Below are 18,330 nucleotides of genomic sequence, written 5' to 3'. Positions count from 1 at the left end.
TTTGCTATTTTGGTAGATTACACGCGAGGAACGCGAGATAGTAGCTGTATATGTGTTCTATAGCACTTAATATTCCGCGACGTATCGCAGAGCCAAACATTCGATTGCTCTGCACATCGCGTTAATCAGATTAGATCATCCTCGGAAAATAAATTTAACATGCATGGCGATGTGTTTTCTAGCGCCAACCATAACAGAGATGATTACGAAAGAACATTATCAACGTACAAACGCGGCCAATCTTAAGCCAGACAATGTAGACATCAACAGGCATCCTGTTCATGTCGGGTACGTAATATTTTATATCTACTTATTTTTATCTCACTTTCAACTTTATTAATTAAACGAAAGACGTTTAAAATGACGAAATTTCATTAGTGACGGTTATGCGATCTATTTCGAAATTTCGTTAAAATACTGCAACATAAAATTTCAATAATTTTTGAAACTAGATTAAATTATAACAATATAGCTATAGCATATGAAGGATTTTTAAGTATCGATAATCGTAATAATTTTTTCTGGTTTAATCCGAAAGAAAATATTCTCTTCCAATGATAATTAATTGAGACATAAAAAGAGCATTAATTAGTGAGATCAAATTATAATTGCATGGTGTGCCGTGATGAGCGTATATAATATTAAAATTATAACATTACGACATGCTCAAAATTCGACGCATGTTGTTGATGATTTAATATCTACGGATTTGAATTTATTCGATAGTAAGGAGAGTGTTTTGTACATGTGTAAAATCAAAGCTTCAAACGATTATTATTGCTCTGCGGAAACTGTCGTCATTAGTCTCAGTTGTAAACAAAATTTCGTCTTTCGTCTTCTTATCCGATTTTAGAAGGTTTTAGAGACAGAGGTTTTAAAGGCTTCAGTATTCTTATCGTATAATAGCTATATCGTGTAATAATTATCTCCTTCTATTTTAAATCGTGATAAATGATGTAGCATATAAGAAAATAATTTCTTAGTCGATTCTCGGTATCAAAATTCCGCTCAGTTTTACACGCAGCAACCTTTCTCTATTGTAAATTACGGGAATTTTTATGGATAAATATCGTTATCCAATATTGCGAGAAATTTAATCCGCGATACTACGCAGCCTCGTACTCCGGTGTACATATCGCGATTGACGCTGGATTAGTACTACGAAACAATAATGATGTGTATTATAGTATGATATAGTTGTGTGTTGGTGAAAGTTTCCTGCTGTGATTAACCCTACTGGATTGGCCACCCAATAAATTACCCATTGCGTTAATTTTACTATTTTAATTTCTGATTGGTAATAGAACGAATCTCATAGTTACAAGCAATACGGTAATCGATAATTTTTGTTCACTTTTATTATTTTATTTTAGACATTGTTTTCTTAATTGAAATTATTTATCGATACAGTTATTAATAAAATCGTGATAAAACATTACGGAACAGTCGTATTTATAAAATATATATATAACATCAATGAAATATTAAATAAAAGAATTTTGCACTTTGCGAATCTGGATGAGAATGTACACATGATCGTGCGCTCAACGTAAATGATTTCACGTTTGTTCCCACGTGGAGCTTAGAAATGCTAGAAATTTACTAATATCAGCGCATGATCGTTGATAACCTGTGCCTAATATCCATATGCCATAATGGTCATTTGACTCAAGTCGCGTGCAATATTTGCATAATCTTTCAAGTTTGCATTGGGTTTACGGAGAAAGCACGTGGTATAAATTAACTCAGAATTACTCGAAGTAAAGACTTTCTCGGTGTAAATGTATCCGATTGTAGAAAGGAAACTTGTGTGGCACGTACATGAAATTCTAGCTGAGATATCTGGATGCTCACGAAATATACTCGTTCGCTCATTTCTTAAAATATATATGCTAACTGGTTACTGTGAGATATACATAGAATAATCATGTAAGATTGTAACACGTAACAAACGTGGTATCGGATGCGGTAGTTTACAGTCATTCAGCCAGACAAGAACGCTTGATGTTCTCGTTACAGCCTGCTTGTTCGTAGCGGAGTTCGATTACTTAGTGTTCAGCATGCTGTTTTTCACTCTTGGATGAACGATTCTTTGATTAATGTAATTTTATTTATCACTGGCGATTCTACTAACCGCCCGGTTTGAACAGAGCGAGGAATGTCCGCGACGATGGGAAATTTTCTCCTCTAGAAAATCTTGACCGTTGTTCCGCCTATCTATTTAACAATGACATTGACGCAACGTTTTTGATCGAGCCATTCCTGCACGTGGCACTGTGCGTTTGAAAGAAAAGCACAGAGCATTTCTCTAATGACTTGAAATGAATGCAGTGGCGACCGAAAAGGGTGCTATTTATACAAGCGAGATAGCATGAGCATGATAAGCGAGATTAATGATTCGGATAATCAAAATCGGTTTTGTTCTGAGAATAGCGAGTCCCTAGAGTCCCTATGCACCTCGCTGGCAGCGCTCAGTACCGCACCGAAGGGACAAGGAATGTGGAGGGACAGGTACACCATATATCCTTTACGTAATCTTCTTTTTCCTGCCGATATAAATTTTACATAATGGCGCATTTAAACGGCACAATTATTAGCGACGATAAACATATTAATGATACCTGTAAAAAAAGGAAAGTTCTATATATTTATTATTTAAAAATAATAGCACAGTTATAGCAGTCTGTCCGAAGAGGGAGGAAAGTCAAGCATGCTATAATATTTATAAGAGAAAGAATCGTTCTTCCAACAAATTGTTGAATAGTAGAAAGTAGGAGGTTTCAACGTTGCAACAGCTGCCGCTGGATGTTTTTCTCTCATATAGTTAATTTAAGTTGAATTACTTCGCGCGGACGAAATCTGTTTCGCACCGATTAGGTCGATAATATAATTTCGAAGTGATACACTTCTCAATTGGAAAATATTTAACTTGACTCAAATTCTCAGTGTACAGTTCGAAATTAAACAGATTTCGGAGCGTCATTACATTTTAAGTTTCTTCCGCGAGGTATGTCTTCTTTTCGCAGTGTGTGAGTGTGTTGCGTATCTTTTTCTCTCTACTATAATACATAATTATTATTGTTACTTCTTGTTTCGTAGTCGTGTACAATAGAAAAGTGGCTTGCGTGTGATGAGTGCACTTTACGAAGTGATCAGCAACAATCATCATCATTATCATCATTATCATTATCACGAACAGAAGCACATTTTACGAAAGCGAAACAAAAAAAAAGATAAACAAAAAAACCAAAAAAATCAGACGTATCGTGCTGATTGTGAATTTGATATAACGAACGAAAATTCTGTAAAATTGTGCTGATATTAGGATACTCATTAGCGATATATCATCTCTCTATTATGCCATCTCATCATCATGTTTATGAACGAATGGATACTAACGCGTTTTTTATTTTGTTCCCGATCCTCTCTGTTATTTTATTTGCGCTACTCGCAGAATTCCACAGTGGAGAAAGTAAGTGATCTTCTCTCATCAATCTTAGCTTTTGCAATTTGCCGTGTACATATATATCACACCCCTCCTTCGATTTTCTTTCGATTATTCTTTCTTCCATCGTTATACACAGCCTATATCTGTTGCCGCACAACCCTCTGTAGTCGCTGACTCTTATTATTCTTAGAAACATCGTACATCGCTCAGCGAACGTAGTTCGTTTAACGATCAAAGGATGATTCATAAAATAAATTTGATCTCTCGAGAAATCAGTAAAATTTAACGCGAAGAAATACGCGATGAATGAAACGGCAGCCACGCGCATCCTGCAGCCATCTCGATTTTTCCATGTTACTCTCGGCGGTGAATTTATTCAGTAGAAACGTACGTAAGCGCGGTTTACAGGCGTCGACGAATCTATTATAAATTTGAAATAAAAAAAAGAAAAAACGAGGATAAAAATTAACCGCGGCTACTCTTTAATAACTGCGCACTCGAACGACCGCACTAATCGACGCCGAGTGTCAATATCGCGAGAAACGTCCTTGCTGAGTTTATGTTCGCTGCGCGATGTGCACATTACACAATTCTCCTGTGAATAATTCACAGGCGGATCAGTGGGTCTCTCAGCGCCGGCATCAGCTACATGCTAAAGAATGCGGGTAGTTGAGAGGGACTGAATAGAACCAATTCGTTTGAATCGAGTTAGATGACACTTTCGTTGCCTTCAATGTCGGTAGTTTGGCGCTTACGGCTGTATCACATTCATTCGACGGGCGTCTCACGTAGGATTACCCATAGATTTGATCTACTTAGCCGTTTTATTTATCTCTTATTTTGCTACACATATATATATATATATATACACACACCTATATACACCCATACACACACCTCGTGCAACCCGTTGTCATCTCGTAGGAATGTCCACGCGGATAGCTGGACCTGTATAGATAGCTGTTTTATTTATCTCTTATTTTGCCGTACACCTCATTGTCGTATAATCTTATCCACATTACATTGAGCCAAAGTAATTACATTTACGCACAACAATTAAGTGTCGATAGAACGTAGTACGAATTATCTCACTGTCACCGTAGGAAAGACACGTCACAGCTGATAATGTCATGGTGTTAACGCGCTCGAAGCGCATATTGTGTCTAAATTTTAACAATAATCTCATACATGAGATCGTCATAATCTCCGATTCACGGATATCACGCTTATAGTACAATTTCTCGAGAATATTATGCTTTCCAGCTTTGCGCACTTTTCGTAACAGTTAATTCGCATCAGCGAATTATACGGTGCATTGTGACTGATATTAATGTTAGAATTATTCACGTATATAAGTTCGACTATTAATTTTCTACCATGGTATCCTTTCATTGCGAGTTCCGTGAAATTTTGGTCTAACGTTGATGTAACAATTAAAAATTATATTCTGTGATATTTTTTTATATCGTCCACTGCGAGGTTTTTCAAAATGCATTTATGTTATATGACAAACTCATTCCATTTTCGTATACGAGAATTAACGTAAATTTCTGTAAACTGTTTGATGGCTCGACAAAGCGATATCGCGCGTGTTTGAAAGTAATGTCGAGGACATCACATATTTTGGGTACCTAAAATAGACCTTGACTGTGCATTTTTTGTAAGCAGCCTCCACATATATAATGCAATTTTTTTATTGCAATTTTTTGTAATATCCTTGACGATTTCACGCGACGTGTCGTAAGCCCGAACGTAATACGCTCTCAAAATCTCTCCAGCTTCCTGGTTTCCTTCTTGGTGGACGCGAGAGGCGGTGCGATGCGCGGTTGCAGGCACAGTGGCGTCCGCGTGATTGTTCCACCGCGTAAGGCCGCGATGCCTATGCGGGTCACGTGCAGATACCTGAGGAGAGACAAATTGACCAACCCGCCGCCCTTGATGGAGGGAGAAGCGTTGGCCAGCCGCATCCTCGAATTGGGTCCTGTGGGTGCGAAATTCCTGGGGTACGTTCCTCAAACATCTTTCACGATTTTATTTTTCCATTCCAACTGCGGTCGGAAGTATACACGCTTATTGCGTTTTTTTCGGACTAACGATAAGTGTAAAGTAAACTGAAGAGACTTTTTGGAATAATATACTTTATTACGCAGTTGCTTTTGGCGACAGAACTTTCTTAAACGTTGAGAATTTTTTTTTGTGTGCAGCCCCGTTATCATAGAGGTGCCACATTTCGCGTCGCTACGCGGAAAGGAACGGGAAATAGTGATTCTACGATCGGACAACGGAGAGACTTGGCGCGAGCACACCTTGGAAGCCAGCGAGGAGGCTGTCCAGGATGTGCTTAACGAGAGCTTTGAGGGAGAAGGTATGATTCAAGCAACTTTTTTATCGCGATTCTAGAATGATATGGCAATCACTGAGCTGATGTACCTTTTCAGAGCTAAGCCAGCTAGAGGATCTCCAGACGTCTCGTATCGTGAGGATACTCACCGTAGATTTCCCACATTACTTCGCGGTGGTATCTCGCATCCGACAAGAGGTCCACGCGGTTGGTCCCGAGGGCGGCACCGTGTCGTCATCCGCTGTACCACAAGTACAAGCTGTTTTCCCGCAAGCGGCCCTTACTAAGAAAATCAGAGTCGGTCTGCAGGTATTTCTCCGTTTCCCTTCATTAATTAAATATGTTTATTAACTCATCTGCATCTCTAGCATTTAAACATGATTAATTACTCACGTAATATAATTCTTCAGAGGTACATCTTTCCATAAGTTATTTATTGTATTCAAAAAAAAAGTTATTGTTGCATATTACAGGCACATCCTATACCGGCGGATCTCGTGGCCAAGTTACTCGGAAACAGAGTAGCTGTGTCGCCGATCGTTACCGTCGAGCCGAGACGAAGGAAGTTCCACAAGCCGATAACTTTAACTATTCCAGTACCACAGGCGGCCAATAAAGGCATGATCAATCAGTATTCCGGAGACGCGCCGACTTTGAGACTCCTGTGCAGCATAACTGGTAATATATGCTTGCACGTAACATTGTAGAGCAGCTTACCGTCTTACTGGAGAATCTCTTACCGATATAAACAGCTGGAACTAATATTATACGCATATACCTTTGGCGTGTATAATACGCTCTTGCCGAACTTACGTTATTACGCATTCGGATATCGGTTTATTGTAGTTTAGCAGGCATGAAACGCAGTCGGTAGGCTATATCGTCTGTTCTCAGATCACTCGGAACTGCGAACCAAGTATCGTACGTTGCACGAAAAGATTGCTTAAATGGTAGCAGCACTTTTGCAACTCGTTTATGTTTAGTATGATAAACAGTCTGTACGATTCGTGACTTGCACCAGCGTGTAAAGATGTTCCAGTGTGAAATTTTCAATCAAATGGAGAAAATCGATTTATGTATGTGAATGTTGGGAGATATGTCGTATGTTTTGTCGTAAATGATTTTTTTTGTCGTCTATCGTATTATCGAGAAATGATTTCTTTTGTCGTCTGTCGTATTATCGAGAAATGTCCCGAGGACTTTCGGATAGAGATTTAAAAGGGAGATGGTAGCTGCATGTTTCTTAGAAACATTTCGTTGAGTATCATTATTGTATACATATCTTGTTGTGATTCATTGTTAATGCTTGCATATTGTTAGGATTGAGTCATTTAGGTATGGATTATCAATTAAAGTAGATAACATTTTACTATATCTAGCCCATTGTTAAGAGTTAACTTCAAAGTTTTTGTTTCAGCACATTCGTTTGTCTGGTAATCGCTTTAATATATTAGTAATTTGTGATTTATATGAAATTGTACTCATGATATACACATATACATACATATATTATATATATATATATGTAGGTCCAGAGGTATGTTCCGGGACTGTTTACGTTTTTTGAAATGTACAGTCCTGGAATATAACGCATATATATGTAATCAGATTCAAAAAACTGTCCCAAAAAATGCCGTAGGACATCAATTTTTTCCAGGACAGTCCTGGAAACTGCCAAATGTCCCGGAATATACCGATATCAAAAATAAAAGTCCCGGAACATACTTCCAGACCTACATATATATATATATATATATATGTATATATCAAGTATATGAATTATATAATTGTCCTCTGTAATACTCAATCATATAATCTAAAAAGATTTATGTCATTATAACAATGTTACATACACATATAATTGTTTCCGTCTTCTTATCTGTCTTTTAATTTTTTTAATGTTACTTTAATCACTTTTTTCATAAAATACATTGATTATTATTTTGTGATATTATTTCTATTTATCACAATTATCTTACATCCATACACCTACGATTGCTTTTTACACATTTCGTATATAGCGCTTCCTCTTGATTTTGCAAGCATTATCATTCGGTCGCCATGTACCTACTTTTTATCACACTTAAACATTGATAAAAAGCACCTAACAACAATGCACTCACAGCGACCGTTTTTAAATGCAAAATTTCCTCGGGTTGATAATTATTTATCGATTAATATACCCAGTATTATTTTTACTCATAGAAACTGATTCATATCCGAATTGTTAATTGCCCGCATTTAATCTCGGTCGTGCGAAAATATACCACACATATTTCACTTTTGTCACCTGCGAATTTGCAACACGGACATATTTTAATAATGTTATTGGACTTGGCATGTATGTCGTTCAGGGGGTCAGACTCGGGCAGTCTGGGAGGATGTCACAGGCTCGACGCCGTTGACCTTTGTGAAAGATTGCGTTTCCTTCACCACCACAGTTTCCGCCCGTTTCTGGTTAATGGACTGCCGTAATATTTCCGAGGCCACGAAAATGGCCACGGAACTTTACACGCACGCGACACACGTGCCCTTCATGGCTAAGTACGTTTCGACTGATGTAACGTGACACATGGATTTTTAGTGATAAATTACACAGGTGCAAATTATACAGGAAGAAACTATTTTAATGTTTATTTTATGATTAGGTTTGTAGTGTTTGCGAAACGGGTAGATCCATTGGAAGCGAGACTACGTGTGTTCTGTATGACGGACGACAAAGAGGACAAAACTTTAGAGCATCAGGAACATTTTACAGAAGTCGCAAAAAGTCGAGACGTCGAGGTAACTGTCGGCAATAAAAATTCAGATTGCCGTCAAAGTGTTCATTAAATCTTACTCAATGCTACAGGTTCTCGAAGGAAAAACGCAATACATGGAATTTTCGGGAAATCTCGTACCCGTTCTGAAGACCGGTGAACAGCTGCAACTACCGTTCAGAGCTTTCAAGGAAAATAGGGTCCCATTCACAGCGAGAATAAAGGATCCGGATGCCGCGGATATGATGGGTCGAATCATGTTTATGAGCGAGCCTAAGGTTCCGAGAGGTGAAGTACCACAAACGCCGATCTGCACGCTAAACATTTTGCTACCGGAGAAGATTTCTCCGGATACTGCGGTCTCCGAGCTCGATTTATTGGAATTGTCGAAGAACTACAGTTTCCTACGCGATGGTGGAATAAGTACGTGAACAATAATATGTGATATAATAAAATGGAAATTAATTATTAACGACACATGTTACCAAAGTTTTCTGTATTTTACGAAAAACGAATATTGTTTTCAGGCAGACCAGATGCTATACACAGAGCGACCATCCGTTTAACAGACATCGCTAATCTATTGGATAAAGATTGGGAACCACTAGCGGAAGAGTTGAATATTCCTCCAAACGACGTGGCTCTAATAAAACAAGAATATCCTGACAAACCCGCGCAACAAGCCGCTGCCATGTTCAAAATCTGGCAAAACAGTGGAAACAAAGCCACAGGTAAGTCCGCGGGCATTACGCAATTTATTTATCTTTACATCACCGAACTAGCGTAACGTGTTAATTTTCGATGAATGAGAGTTGCGGGTAGCTGCCTTGGTAACCTTTAAAAAACCTGTTTGCTAGCAAGGTCAATTAATTATTAGACACGCGCGCTATAGTTGAGTCAGGCGTGAGGAATCTCTCCTAGCAACGTAGATATGTGATGATCTCATCACCGTGCATTATTATGCCTGACATAAGTCTACACGCTTCGTTCCCTCTCCTTCCTTCCCGCTAATGGCATTGACTCGCACATAACTCGCGATGTTTCTGCAATCGGTAGAAATAACAAGCGGTCGTGATTCCGCAGTATGTGATCGGCAGTCGCGCAGTTAAAGTGATTAAAATCTGAGCGTCCTCTGCAGCTTCTTTATTTGTACCGGTTTTTATACAAATCGCCGAATTATTTGTATCTCTGAATTTGTATTACCGAGATTATTTAATATCCCGACATTCCTGCGATAAAGTAATACATTTTTTCAAGACCGCTGTTTCCTTAGATTTTAATTAATTTAATTCTAACGAAGAAAAATATAGAAAAGAAAACGATGTTTATATCTTTATATCAAGAATATGAAAATCAGAATTATTACACGAGCGAGCTTTTGTTAATATTTCGGAGACAGCCTTGCTTACGTCCACAATGTGCAATACATTCAGGTCTGTGCAAAATCAAAAGAAAGCGAATAAAAATATTATTAGTCATAAATTTTGACGATGTGAATATCGATTATATATTCTTGCTTTTAAAACCTATTGATACTCATGATATTTAAAGAATATATAGAACAGCTTTAAATATTAAATGTATATGATATAATAAATGTTTATGATATATTGAATTGTCCACTTTTATCTATTCACATTAATAGACCGAAATATATCACGGGTCGTTCTTAATTTGTAGGAAACACGTTAGAAAAGGCTCTCAATAAAATCGGGCGAGAAGATATAGTGAACAAATGTATCTTCAACGTCGAGTTAGTGACTGACGACGTTGAAAAAGCTGTAGCGAGAGTCAGATTGGATCAGCCAGGATTTGATTCATTGAAGGAGGAATTGGGGCCGTCGAGAAACACGTCACTTCGCCGTGATGCAACTATGGATCCTAAGATGGACCCTGATTACGAAGAGCCCGATAGAATGAAGGTGCGCATCTTATGCAAATCTGGAAGAATTTACATGCATAATTGTAATATAATTCAAGTCAACATGTGACAAAGCAAAAGATGCTCTTTTATCACTTGACCTTAGTCTTGTTATCTAACGGGCGCTATTATTGAGCGCAATTGAAGAAGATACGATCCTTCCACTTTATATCTCATAATAACTCTTTTATGTATGCTACAACAGTTAAAAGGCTTATACATAACAGTATAATTTACTCAAATAACTACTTCTCCATGAGCGTGGGATTCTTCTAATCGCCAAGACAAAACGCAATTCTCTCTTTGTTCTAGGACTCTGAATCAATCGAGGATCTCAGTATCACTGGCGCACGCGATAAACGTAAGTGTAACAGCAATATTTAGAAACTTAATTTTATTATTACTCGCTCTTGCATTGCGTTTTAACATATTATATTAGGTACAGTTTGTCAGAAATAATTCAATATTATACATTTTCTATTCCATTATACTACAATACATACTGCAATAAAAAATATGACGTCACGGCTCACAATACTTGAATGATGCACGCCACGCCACAACGCGTATTATTAGTTGTGTCAAATACACAGAAACGAACACTTTTACTCGTGCTTACCTAGAAAACGTATTAGTCAACGCTTTGCCGGGCAATCTTACTGCGGCCACGTATATCCGTTACATTTGTCATGCAACGTTTCACATCAGCTCGTGTTACCTATGTGTCTCGTTTACGCATTTTCTGCACTTCACAGCCAAAGAGCACATCACAATCACAAACGGCACTGTATTCAACGGAACCTCGACCCCCATCAAAGACAAATACGCGAGCGACGAGAAAGAGCTCGGCGACATGATGGCTGATTACCTTGAGCACAAATGCCACACGACCGACACGATGAGCAAAAAGTCGCGTGACGAACTGGACGATCCGGAGGCAAAACGCCAGAAAGCGATCGCCGACGCCAACAAGATAGTCTCTGGTAAGTGAGCTTGAAAGCGATTTGAATGAACGGTGGGTTGAGGGGCCGTGCTTACTACTACTGGCAAAGAAAACCGGCAGCCGTTAATCGAGTTTTAGCGGAGCTACGTCGCCAAATGCGGGACTACGCATTCTTACATACATAATTACTTAAAATTCAGCAGCATGATTGGATTAATGCTGCGGGCGCACGCTTGATCCTAAGGAGATCGACTTACTCGTATTAACCATCTGTCGACGAACTGCGTTTCGACGGACTCGCTATAGACCTCGCTAGATCGGAGATACACTTTTCTTTAGTGATATCGTGTTCATAGTTATGAAATGTACTCGCTTAAAAGACTTTCGAATAATGCACGAGATGTACAATTATATTTCTCGAATAGCTTTATACATTTCTTTGCGCGTGTTTGGCATTATTCTCTTCTCTCTTAATAATATTATTTTTCGGTGAATCTTCTTATATATTCTTATGGACGTTTGTTTCTTCATTTGTGATAAATGATACGTATCACCGTTATGCAGTTATGTCGTAACAAATGCACACGTAATTACTTATTTAATTATATTGGCGTATAGAAATTATATGCCAAGACCGTAGTTTTTAAGTAGATATACCTCAATCCTAATCTATTTTGTACATTGAATTTTCACTTGTGACTTGTTATCGTCGTTTATGAAGCAAGCTTTAATTTTTACGTAAGTATTCAATCAACAATGTGCACGATCTTATTTCAGCGAAACGTTGCGGTCGAATAAACGCTAATACATGAATAAGGAATACTGTAATTGTTATAATGATTCTGGACACGATTCACGTCAATGCATAAAATTTATCTCAGCTTAATAAAGAAACACTGTACGTTTTGCAGAGCGCAAATAACGTACGTGAGCACTAAACATTTGTCTCTAAGCCGTTCACTCACAGGTTCTGGAAGCCAATGCGGATCTCTTCGGAATTTTACCAGCTTGCTTTTACTTTAATATATAACGGATTATTTTATCTCGGCCTATCTCAAGCAGCTATTACTTATATATTTATACAATAATTTTTATACCTCATTTAATCATTCCCACTAATATCCTTAATACTCCGCGAACACTTTTAGATTAATTTGTTTCAGCAAGGTTTCGCTGCAATTATTTGGCGTTGCATGAATGGCCAATATGTGTGGCCCAATTGTGTGCGCGCACGGAGCAGCTGTCATTAGAAAAGATCACTAGACGTTGTCGCGTAGGCCATCAGAATATCGTTCCGTTTGCCTATAGCTCATAGATTAAAAGTTGCTAAAGTCATCACTAATAGCAGTTGACTGTTGTTTCTACTTAAAACAGTAATCAAGAGTTCTTTGTGAAGCTGTGAATATACTACTGAATATATACCATTGTTGTTTATATTCTCTAACAGCTTCATTTTGATATCTTCAGCATTCGTTCCATAGTTTATGTTGTACTAATCAAAATACTCTCCCGAGATACAAAGTTGCAAGCTACTGAGAACGTTTCAATGAAATTTATTATAAAAGTCAAAGTATGTATGTATAGTTGCACCACGTATATTAATTGTTGGTAGCAATTGATGTTACTTCTCCTTCTTGAATCGCACTTGCCTTGCGTATATAACGATGTAGTGAGAAGATGGCTGCTCCACAGCACATACACTTCACGCACAAAATAAACCACACTATTACAGTCTAACCGCAGTTCAATCAAAAGAGCAATCAAAGAGCGAGCCAGCTTACACTAATGATGACGAAATTGACAAATAAAATTGTGTTCCCTTTATTTTGCTATACCACGTATACAGATGCCTAAAATGTATTATACTTAATTAACAGGTGTAATAGCAGACGCAGAGAAAGAGAAGGGGAAGTTAGCGAAGGAAGGGTGGTCGGTGGTTTATGATGATGCGCGGGACAGTAAAGAGGCGCGGGGTGCAATAGGTCAAACTGTAATTAACGTTCACTTAGATCAAACGGCTGCCGAGCCGAAAGGTTTTGTTCCCAAATCAGAGCAAATCCCTAGTATCGAACCGCCGATGATTAAGCAGCATCGCGGTGGGACGCCGGATCCCAAAGTTAGCACTTCGAAAACAGTAGTTTCCGTCAGTGGCGATCCGAAAGTAGGTCAGACGATAGTTACTAAAACTACGGTAATAAAACAAACGCCGACTAAGACTGTGACCACGAAAGAAACGGTAATCGTTTCTCCCGATAAAAAAGACGTTGTTAGTGAGAAGGAGAAACTGTCTAAGGAAGGTAAGGAAGTCGACGAAAAGTTGGCTCAGGGCGCGGATGTGACGCGAAAGACGAAGGTCGAAACTGTAATCAGAACTGATCAGAAGAAGCCAGAAGCAAAAACTCCTGCAGACAAGGATAAAGATAAAGACAAGGAGAAGGAGAAGGACAAAGATGCGAAGACCGTGAAAACATCAGGTTATGAAGACATTTACAACGTGCAGCATTCGGCGGACAGCACGGAAGAAAAATCAGATGAAGAGACGAAGAAAACGAAGGACAAGAGTGGTGGAATATTTTCGGGAATTTTTAAAGGTTCCAAATTGAAAAGAGGCAAGAAAGGTTCGAAAGACACGTCCTTTGACAGTGGCGACGAGGAATCGAAAGCTGTTCTAACGAAAGTCTCAGAACAGCAGCCGGAACTTCCTTCTAGCGAAGTGACGGACTCGCATTTCGACAGCAGACTACCGGAAATCACAGCCTCCCCTAATGTGAGATTGACTACCGCGGAATTTTTGGAGGATTCTAGACGAGTCGCTGCGGGCATGCATGTACCTTACGAAAGTCTTGCCAAGCCAGCGGAGAAGGAAGACAAGAAAACAGAGGCTGCTGAGAGCGACGATGACGGCAAGGACAAAACAGGCTTCTTTTCGAGTCTGTTCAAAAGCAAGTCTAAAAAGGACGAAGATGGATCTGCCATACCCGTTATTCACGTCGAGAAACCTAAAGAGAGCGCAGAGCAAATCGCGAAGAGAGAGAAGAAGAAACTGGCAGCAATCGCGAAAGAAAAGGAGGATTTACTGGAACTACAAATGAAGGAAAAAGAAAAAGAGGCTGAAGCATCTAAAATTGTCGAAGTGCCTAATGCAATCGAAAAAGAAGCGGAGACGATTGTAAAGATCGGCGCAAAAGCTGTCGAGGATACCGAAAGCAAAGCAGTTGAAAAAGTCGTTGCTTCAACGGATGAGCAGGCACCTAGTAGGGATGACGAAAAGGAAGAAGATAAGGTAAAGGAAAAGGTCGGCTTTTTCGGGATCTTCAGGAGTCCAAAGTTCAAGGACAAGAAGCTCGCCAAATCGAAAGAAACATCCTTTGACAGCGGCGATGAGGAAATCAAAGCCGTGACAGAGAAACTCTTGGATGACACGCGGAAAGTTGCTGACACTAGCGCATTACCGATCGCGTACAAAAGCGACGGCACAAAAGTCACTCCCAAAGAAGAGGTGCGCACTTTCGTGTCGAGCACACTTTACGACGTCGATACTCCCGCAGATAAAATCGGTAAATCGTACGATGTTGTTCAAACCACGACAATGATCATCGAGAGAACTATACACGAAGAGGTAAACGGAAAAACGGACGTTGACAAAGAAAAAGCTCAGAAGGGCGAGAAAAAAGATACCGAAAAACCTGCTGCAGAGGTAAAATCTGACACGCCGGAACCGAAAACTGAGACGGAGAAAGAGACGAGCGAGGATACTAAAGAAAAAAGTGGCTTTTTCGGTCTGTTTAAGAGCCCGAAACTCAGGAGCAAGAAGAGAAGCAGATCCCGAGAGCAGAGTTCTTCAAAAGAGACTTCTTTCGATAGCGGAGACGAGGAAGTTCGATTGGCAACGGCGAAACTTTTGGAAGACACGAGACAGATGGCAGAAAATCTGCAGGCTGGAGAAAAAGTATCGGAGAGTGTTACAAAAACTCCGCCTATAGACGAAGAAATTAAAAAATCGATCATTCCCGAGGATGAAGCTGTCGGAAAGGATAAGGGCGGCATTTTCGGTATATTCAAAAGTCCCAAACAGCCGAGGAGCTCTAGATCCAGGAGCAGGTCTAAAGAGAAGACGCCGTCGCTCGAATTGCCGGACAGTGGCCACGACGATTTACGAGAAGCAACTGCAAAATTCCTGGAGGATTCACGGAATATGGCGGCTATCTTGGGTGAAGTGACGGATCTCAAAGATAAAGATAAGGACGATAAGTTTATAACAGAGGTAAAGAAAGTTGAACAGCATATCACAACTACAGCAGAAGATGCTGATAGAGCCATCAAAGACGGTAAAGACGCGATTGGCAAAAAGGTAGAGGAGAAAACACGCGACGTTGTCGACGGCGTTGAAGCTGCGAAAGATAAAACAGCCAAGGAGGCAAAGAAGGCGAAAGAGAAAGGGTCAGGATTTCTATCGGGGATATTCAAGGGTGCGAAGCATGCTGCGGAAGAAGTATCTGATGATGTAAAAGAATTCTTGGACGATACGAAGAAAGAAGCTGCCTTGGAGGAAGCGCGAGCTAAAGAAGCGGCAGTTGCTGGTTTGAAGGATTTGGAACAGAAAAAAGATGATTTGATAACAGGCGCGAAAGATATTACTGATAAAACTGTTACCGACATTAAAGACTCCAAAGATAAGACGGTGTCCGCTGTAAAAGACAAGAAAGAAAAAGTTATTGAAAAGATTTCGAAAGATGTGGAGAAGGTAGCGGATCACGCAAAAGCAGCTACCGACAAAGCTGCGACAGATACGAAGAAAGTAGGCGAGAAAATAGAAACCACTGCGAAAGATGCCATGCAAGCAGGTAAAGAAATTAAAGAGGCAGTCACTACAGAGATAAAGGAAGACGCAAAAACAGCGAAAGAAAAGCTATCATCCGGTGCTGAATCAGCTGCGGATACCATAGCGTCTGCTAAAGATAAAACCACCAAAGAGGCGAAGAAAGCTAAAGAGAAAGGAAGTGGTTTCTTCTCTGGCATCTTCAAAGGTGCGAAACACGCCGTAGAAGATGCAGCCGACGATGTTAAAGAATTTATGGATGACACGAAGAAGGAAGCTGCGTTAGAAGAAGAACGTGCCAAAGAAAAGGCTGCTGCGGGTCTGAAAGATTTGAAAGACAAGAAAGACACTGTCGTTAGTGAAGTCCAAGAAACTGTAGATAAAGCTGTCGATAAAACAAAAGATACAAAAGATAAAACAGTCTCTGCAGTAAAAGACAAGAAAGATGAAATTGTCGAAGGAGTTTTCAAAGATGTGCAGAATGTTGCCGATACCACGAAAGCAGCTGGTGAGAAAGTAACAGCCGAAACGAAAAAAGTCGGTGAAAAAGTGGAAGAAACAGCGGCAGATGTTGCACAAGCTGCTAAAGATACTATAGATGCAACAGTTAAAGAGATGAAGGAAGACACAAAGTTAGTGAAAGAAAAATTGGCAGCAGGCGCTGACGCGGTCGCAGAAACAGCGGATAGCACAAAAGATAAAGCAACGAAAGAAGCGAAAAAGGCTAAAGAAAAAACATCTGGTTTCTTCTCAGGCATCTTCAAAGGTGCGAAACACGCTGCGGAAGATGCGACAGACGACGTTAAAGAATTCTTGGATGAGACGAAGAAAGAAGCAGAAATGGAAGAAAAACGTGTTAAAGAAAAAGCCGCTGCGGAATTGAAAGACCTGAAAGACAAAAAAGATACTGTCGTTAGTGAAATTCAAGAAACTGTAGATAAAGCGAAAGATGCGAAGGATAAAACAATCTCTGTAGTAAAAGACAAAAAGGATAAAGTTGTCGAGAAGGTATCAAAAGATGCGCAAAAAGTTGCCGACACTACAAAAGCAGCCGGTGAGAAAGTAGCAGCAGAAACAAAAAAAGTCGGCGACAAAATAGAAGAAACCGCGGCAGATGTTACACAAACAGCTAAGGATACTGAAGATGCAACAGTTAAAGAGATAAAGGAAGATACAAAGTTAGTGAAAGAAAAATTCGAAGCAGGCGCTGACGCAGTCGCAGAAACTGTAGATAGCACAAAAGATAAAGCAACGAAAGAAGCGAAAAAGGCTAAAGAAAAAACAACTGGTTTCTTCTCAGGCATCTTCAAAGGTGCGAAACACGCTGTAGAAGATGCGACAGACGACGTTAAAGAATTCTTGGATGAGACAAAGAAAGAAGCTGAAATGGAAGAAGAAAGTGTCAAAGAAAAAGCCGCAGCGGAACTGAAAGATCTGAAAAATAAGAAAGACACTGTCGTTAGTGAAGTTCAAGAAACTGTAGATAAAACTGTTGATAAAGCGAAAGATGCAAAAGATAAAACAATTTCTACAGTAAAAGACAGTAAAGTTGTTGAGGAGGTATCGAAAGATGCGCAGAAAGTTGCTGATGCCACGAAAGCAGCCGGTGAAAAAGTAGCAGCAGAAACGAAAAAAGTCGGCGAAAAAATAGGAGAAACCGCGGCAGATGTTGCACAAGCTGCCAAAGATACTAAAGATGCAGCAGTTAAAGAGATAAAGGAAGATACGAAATTAGTGAAAGAAAAATTAGCAACAGGAGCCGATGCTGCTGCCGAAACTATAGATAGTACAAAAGATAAAGCGACGAAACAAGCAAAGAAAGCTAAGGACAAAACAACTGGTTTCTTCTCAGGTATTTTCAAAGGTGCGAAACACGCTGTAGAAGATGCGACAGACGACGTTAAAGAATTCTTGGATGAGACAAAGAAAGAAGCTGAAATGGAAGAAGAACGTGTCAAAGAAAAAGCCGCAGCGGAACTGAAAGATCTGAAAGATAAGAAAGACACTGTCGTTAGTGAAGTTCAAGAAACTGTAGATAAAGCCGTTGATAAAGCGAAAGATACAAAAGATAAAACAGTTTCTACAGTAAAAGACAAAAA

At 39.5% G+C, this 18,330-nt stretch overlaps 1 protein-coding gene across 1 annotated transcript in view; it reads left to right on the top strand.

Annotated features, from left to right (window-relative positions):
• The window catches only part of LOC143905134 (uncharacterized), an 83,195-nt gene that overhangs the window by 44,165 nt on the left and 20,700 nt on the right, over positions 1-18,330 (top strand). The window contains 15 exon segments of the mRNA XM_077420313.1: positions 183-288; positions 2,434-2,511; positions 5,227-5,451; positions 5,653-5,813; positions 5,887-6,098; positions 6,263-6,467; positions 7,110-7,124; positions 8,144-8,333; positions 8,438-8,573; positions 8,641-8,971; positions 9,076-9,279; positions 10,229-10,470; positions 10,782-10,830; positions 11,225-11,452; positions 13,290-18,329. Of these exon segments, the coding sequence (XP_077276439.1) occupies positions 183-288; positions 2,434-2,511; positions 5,227-5,451; positions 5,653-5,813; positions 5,887-6,098; positions 6,263-6,467; positions 7,110-7,124; positions 8,144-8,333; positions 8,438-8,573; positions 8,641-8,971; positions 9,076-9,279; positions 10,229-10,470; positions 10,782-10,830; positions 11,225-11,452; positions 13,290-18,329 (7,422 nt within the window).

Source organism: Temnothorax americanus, unplaced genomic scaffold (genome assembly GCF_048541705.1).
Source record: "Temnothorax americanus isolate GAGA-0224 unplaced genomic scaffold, ASM4854170v1 Scaffold6, whole genome shotgun sequence".
In the NCBI taxonomy this organism is placed as follows: domain Eukaryota; kingdom Metazoa; phylum Arthropoda; class Insecta; order Hymenoptera; family Formicidae; genus Temnothorax; species Temnothorax americanus.
The sequence above is the reverse complement of the archived record's forward strand: the minus strand, read 5'-3'. Positions and strand labels throughout refer to the sequence as shown.